Source organism: Oryx dammah, unplaced genomic scaffold (genome assembly GCF_014754425.2).
Source record: "Oryx dammah isolate SB20612 unplaced genomic scaffold, SCBI_Odam_1.1 HiC_scaffold_26, whole genome shotgun sequence".
Classification (NCBI taxonomy): domain Eukaryota; kingdom Metazoa; phylum Chordata; class Mammalia; order Artiodactyla; family Bovidae; genus Oryx; species Oryx dammah.
Genome location: NW_024070210.1, coordinates 55370245 through 55376244, shown reverse-complemented (window position 1 = coordinate 55376244; position 6000 = coordinate 55370245). Strand labels below are relative to the sequence as shown.

At 48.1% G+C, this 6000-nt stretch overlaps 1 protein-coding gene across 6 annotated transcripts in view; it reads right to left on the bottom strand.

Annotated features, from left to right (window-relative positions):
• Nucleotides 1-1106: 1106 nt before the first annotated feature.
• Nucleotides 1107-6000, bottom strand: part of TLN2 (talin 2) — a 496933-nt gene continuing 492039 nt past the window's right edge. For all 6 annotated transcript variants that reach the window (XM_040226669.1, XM_040226672.1, XM_040226673.1 and 3 more), the window contains 2 exons: nucleotides 4072-4197; nucleotides 1107-1995 (listed from right to left, as the gene is read on the bottom strand). In XM_040226669.1, the coding sequence (XP_040082603.1) occupies nucleotides 1867-1995; nucleotides 4072-4197 (255 nt within the window). In that variant the 3' untranslated portion in view covers nucleotides 1107-1866. The remainder of the gene's footprint in view (nucleotides 1996-4071; nucleotides 4198-6000) is intronic.

The following is a 6000-nucleotide window of genomic DNA, read 5'->3' as shown; positions in this document are numbered from 1 at the left end:
CCACCCGCAAAGGGATTCTTGGAGACAGCCCCTAGTCCACAGGCTAAGAAATGACAGGGTGCAGCCCAGAAGAGCAGTGAAGACTGGTGCTGGCCACACTTGAGTAGGGCGAGCCACGAGTTTGTTAGCTTCTCCCATTAGATGGCAGGGTCCGGCCAGCTCCCTCTTCTTTAGGATTGATTCCTTCATCCCTAGCTCTCTACAGACTCTCTCCACTTGCTTCTCATTTATACTGTATTTCTTGTAGCTTCCTACTTGCCTGGGAAAAAATTCTATGTGGAGCACTTACAAGTCTCTTATAAACAGGAGGAGCCATCCAAAGTTTAATTGCATTTTACAACCATGGCATGGGCCAGAGTCTGTTAAAGCAGGACCATTGGGCAAGGTCTACAGGTGATACTTGTTGAGAACCAAAGCATCAGCTTTTCCCCGGGTGGAATATTCAAACTATCCTGTGAATGAAATATGAGACCACATAACTGTAGAAATGGAAGATGGCTGCTGTCAAGTTACCAGCTTTTAAAAAACCACGTACCTCCATCACCACTGTCTTCCCCCAGTGAAATTGTTTTCAAAGACACCTGCTACCTCGCATTAGTATCTATCCCACAAGCCATTCATCCTTCACATACTGTCTTGGGACAAGGCTCAAAAAGAGTCTTAAAATGCCCTTCCAAGGAGAGGGCTCTGAAAAGAGAAAGGAGGTGGGGGTGGGAAATATAAGATTCTTGAACTGTGGCATCCAAAAGACAAACTCTGAAAATATCGTATGTCATCACTTTTAAGATGGGCTAATTAGCAAAACTGTGTTGTTAAAAATTCATAATGGTGTTAGAATGCATCTAGGTTTTAGGACTATTAGGACATAGAGAAAACATCCATCTTGGGTTAGAGAGTGGGTGGCAGATTTTTAAACAGGATTCTGAATGCTGACCATGCTGAGAGCAGAAAATCTGATACGGGACCTAGAAGACAGTGTCCCCAAGGAATGGCTTTACTGGAGCTGAACCCTCAGTTTGAATGCCTAAGGTGGGGGCTGTTGTATTGACTGCCCCCTGGAGGACCTGGGTTTATGTGGATGAATTTGTATGAACTCAAACAGCCTCTGCAGAGTAAGGAGCCCACACATTTTATTACAGCCCCTGCTCACCCAGCCCTGACAGTCCCCCATGCCTCTGCCCTTTGGATTATGGAGGAAAAAAAATCATTCAATTTTCTGGGCTACAGAATACAAGTTGGATCTAGATTGTACAAGGAGCTTACACACTGAGGCAAAAAAGCGTGCAAACAGGAGCAGGTATTGTTCACCCTCTGGGTGAACCAGTGCTAGAGACAGGCAGGAAGGTCTGAGCTGCCCTCCTGGAGCCCACACTGGTTTACGTTTCTGGCTTTTATGAACTGTGTCCAACTCCAATGTCCACCTTCGCCTGAGAGGGAGAAGAAGATCTTTGAGTATCTATGGCATTAGTGATTTCCCCCGAGCTGTTTTCGTTTTTTCTATTAAGATTTCACAGCAGGCCCAGCAGCAGGCCTAGAGAAGGACCGACAGAAGCACGAGTGTCCGAGGGCGACGTAATACTGCCTTCGTTTTGGTAACAGTCCGTGAGCCCGCGCCCCTCTCTCCTGAGATGCGTGAGGTTGGGGGAGGCGGCGGAGGAGCTGTGGGTGGGACTCACTGTACCGTGCGACATCACGATCATGCAGCCGGTGCCTGACGGCACAGCGGAGGGAGCCAGAGCGCCCAGAGCCCCGGGCTTGCCCCAGGGGGAGGCGGGCAGTCCCCGGGCAGAGCCCGGCCTCCCAGGACCGCCGTCTGTCCAGTTCGTGCGCGGCCGTCCCCTGGGGCGCGCACCCCTGGCTCTGGCCTTATCCTTCGTCCTCCCTCAGCTCGGTGGGTAGGAATTTATACTGCTGTTGGCGGATCTGGGCCAGTTTTTTCCTTGCTTCTTCCAGTTCTCGTTCCTTCTTCAGCATTTCCTCCTGGGCGGCAATGATCTAGAGGGAGAGCAACAATTGGAGGGGTGTGAAAGATTCTAGCAAACTGCCCTCCCCTCCATGCTTGTCTCAAGAGCTCCCACAGCCTCTGCTACCACGGGACACAGCACTGCCCCAAGAGTGTGTATTCTTAGCTCTGGAGACCCAGCTCTGGGCCACGGTTCAGGTTTTAAGACTAGTGATCCAAGACAATAAGCTGATTTCTGGCCACGGATTTAATAACCAACATGACCTGCATCCCTACGATGCACGGCTCTGGTGTAAGCACTTTACATGGAGTGTTCCATCGCCTCTATGGTGACATTGTAAAGTGCAGCCTATTGAATGTCTCATTGTTCCAAAGAGAAATGTGAAGCTCAAGAGATGTGGGTCCACTTTCCCGAAGTGCCTCAGCTAGTGGAGTAGGACCCATCTCAGGTATTTTTTGAAGCTAAAGCTGGAGCCCTTAACTACTAGATGGCTTTCATATATTTATTTCAAGCCTCTAAGGTGTGATCTGAAGAATATTAATTCATAGGTTTCAAGGGGAAAGGGTAAGCCTATGCTCTAGAAAGCCACATAGATTTCTGAAAAGCAAAGGTCTTTTCAGAGTCTTGCTAGACTAACAAGCATTGTGGTATCTAAGGAAGGAGAACAGAGTTCAGCCATTCCCAGAACTGCTGGATCACAGAACCTTCTTCATGGAATTTCTCATGGAACTACTGTATTGAGAAAAAAATTCCAGTAAAAATGTATCCTGCTGCTGCTGCTGCTACTAAGTCACTTCAGTCATGTCTGTGTGTGACCCCATAGATGGCAGCCCACCAGGCTCCTCTGTCCCTGGGATTCTCCAGGCAAGAACACTGTAGTGGGTTGCCATTTCCGTCTCCAACGGATGCATGCATGCTAAGTCACTTCAGTCATGTCTGACTATGCGACCCTATGGACAGCAGCCTACCAGGCTCCTCCATCCATAGGATTCTCCAGGCAAGAATACTGGAGTGGGTTGCCATTTCCGTCTCCAAAAAACGTATCCTGCTGCTGCTACTGCTAAGTCACGTCAGTCGTGTCCGACTCTGTGTGACCACATAGACGGCAGCCCACCAGGCTCCTCTGTCCCTGGGATTCTCCAGGCAAGAACACTGGAGTGGGTTGCCATTTCCTTCTCCAAAGCATGAAAGTGAAAAGTGAAAGGGAAGTCGCTCAGTCATGTAAGACTCCTAGCGACCCCATGGACTGCAGCCCACCAGGCTCCTCCGTCCATGGGATTTTCCAGGCAAGAGTACTGGAGTGGGGTGCCATTGTCTTCTCCGAAAAACGTATCCTATATATTTCCAAATACAGGAAATGGTTCAGGAAGAGCTAAGGAAGGTGTGGGAATGAGTAAGTTCAGCCACGGAGCCTCAGTGCTCCTGGTGGAAAACCCATCTTGCATGAAGGATTTAGACTGCAAGCCCAGTTTCCTGACCTTTCCTCCTCACTCCCGTGCACAAGAATGCAGGCCTGCATAAGTCAGATTCCCATCCACTCTTGTAAAACTTCTGGGAGAGGGTCATCGTTCATTCTTTCTCTAGGGCCAAAGATCTGGAGTAGCAGCTCCAAGTGCAACATTTGAAGATGATACTGCTGTCCTCAGACTCTCTTCTTTCCCTTTGCTCTAAGAGAATCCCTGATTTTTAGGTAGGCACACTACTACTCAGAGAAGAATACTCGTTTCCTTGCATCCCTTGCAGCTAGATTGGCCATGCGACTGAGCGCTGGCCAATGGCATGTGAACTAACTGATGCAGACAACTTCAGAGTTGTGCCTGCCCTAAGTTTTCATCTTCCTGCTGGCTGGAAACCTGAAGCAGTTATCAAGCCATCTCAGACCAAGTGGCCAAGGGAACATCTCAGGGATGGCAGAGTGATAAGGCAGATGGAACCTGGATCTCAGACACAAAGAAGCTGCCATACCATCCCTAGACTGCTTACACCCAAGACTGTCTTACCAGGGAGAAATAAACTCCCGTCTTGTTTAAGCCACTGTTATTTCGTGTCTCCGTTATAACTCAGTGCTCATCTTGGGAGTAAATGCTGTCTGGGTTTAATCACAAACCTGAGCAATGCCCCCTACAAACTTTGTTTTCACTACAACATCGTCATCATCAGCTTTGCCAAATGCTGCCTTCTGGGCTGCACGAACAAGGTTGTCTGAGGCTCTTTTCACAGCATTTCCTGCTGCCTGGAGAGGGGACAAGACACACATGATATCATAAAAAACAGTCATTTGGATTCAGCAAGGACAGACATGGAGGCACAGTTCATGAGACTAGGAAGCTATTTATAGTCCAATTATATATAACACAGAGTTTCTCTCTAGGTAGTATTCATTTGTCTGCCTGTCCACCCATCCATCCAACTATTTATCATCCATCCATTGATTCTACCAGCACTGGCACCTACCTAACCTTAGCTCATGTATCAGATTAAGACACACTTCCTGGCTCCCAAGGAGCATGCAGTTCCAATGGGAATTACAGTTATGTGAACACATGATTATAGCACTATGATACGTAGGTTAACAGAAGCTTGCTGAGGAGCTGTCTCCTGGGTGAGAAATTCACCTCCTCCTGCCCCATCCAGCTGAGGCATACTTGAGGAATTGGCTCAGAGATCATTTTTTTCTGTCCACCTTGGCCTTACCCACACCCTCCCAAGCACTCCTGGAATGCTCTGTGCTGGCTTCTTTGCAGCCCTTACCACACTTGGGGTTGCCTCTCTCCCCCCTGGACAGTGCGTGACTTGAAGACAGGGGCTGTGACTTGAATCTTTGCATCCCCGCACTGGGAGCAGTGGGTACCTAGGGCTTTCTGAGGGAATGAAGGGAGCACAGCCTACCCTCCCCCCAGGGAGGAAGGGAGCCCTGCAGTAACTAGGGCCTTTACAGAAGTGGTTCTAGAGTCACAGCTGGCCTTGGGCTGCAGGCTCAAGCAAGGGGCAGGTGGTAGAGACAGTTACAGGAGGGATGGTCCTCATGCAGCCTAGATCTGCAGCAAGGGTGGACCAGGGAACTTGACCTCTGCCACCTGAGGTTTGGAATTTCCTTTTCATTGTGGTTAAGGTTTTGTTAAATCTCCCACAGTCCTTGCCCAGCTTCCTTAGAGTCAAGAACTTGCACTTGAGGGTAAGCCGTCAGAGTGTTGAAATTTTCTCAAAGTTAACTGGGGACTTCCCTGGTGGTCCAATGGTTAAGACTCCACACTCCCAGAATAGGGGGCCCAGGTTTGATCTCTGGTCAGGCAACTAGATTCCCACATGCTACAACTAAGACCAAGTATGACCAAATAAATAAATAAATATGAAAATAAAAAGTTAACTAGCTCATCTGGTTGGTGGTCTAAAGTGGCCAAAGGAGACCACGAGGGCTTGCACAAGAAGGGAAGCGCAGGTCCATTAGCACTAGACAAGCAGTCATCATATGCCTATTCTCAAAATAGCTTTATAAGGTCAGAAAGTATTAGTGCACTTTTCTATGTAGAAAGTGAAGTTGAGTAATCTAAGATTCTGCAGCTGATAAGTTATAGAGCTGGGATTTGAACAGAGGTCTGTGTAGACCCAGAGAACCTCTGGGTCATTGTAAGGGACATTGCAGCATACAGTTAAGTCAGAAACAATGACATAAGAGTGATGCTCGGCTGCACCTGTGTAAATCATTAGGACTTACAAAAGCACTTTCACATTTCTTGATTCTTGCAAGAGCCAGTGCCAGCATCTCTATCCTCACTATACAAAAGAGGCAACTGAGGCCTGAAACGTTTGAAATGATTTGTATAAGATCCTGCACCTAATGCATTGTAGAGGCATTAAGGTCTTGAACCTAGGTATCTGTAGAGGTCCTGAACACAGTTATCTCTTAACTCAGGACATTTTCCAAAGTGTCCCCCAAATCCATAAATCACACATTCACAAACATGCAGCTCCCGACTCCCACCCTGGGATTATGCCAGGAGAAAAATGAAGGAAGGTGAAGGAGAGAGATTGACAC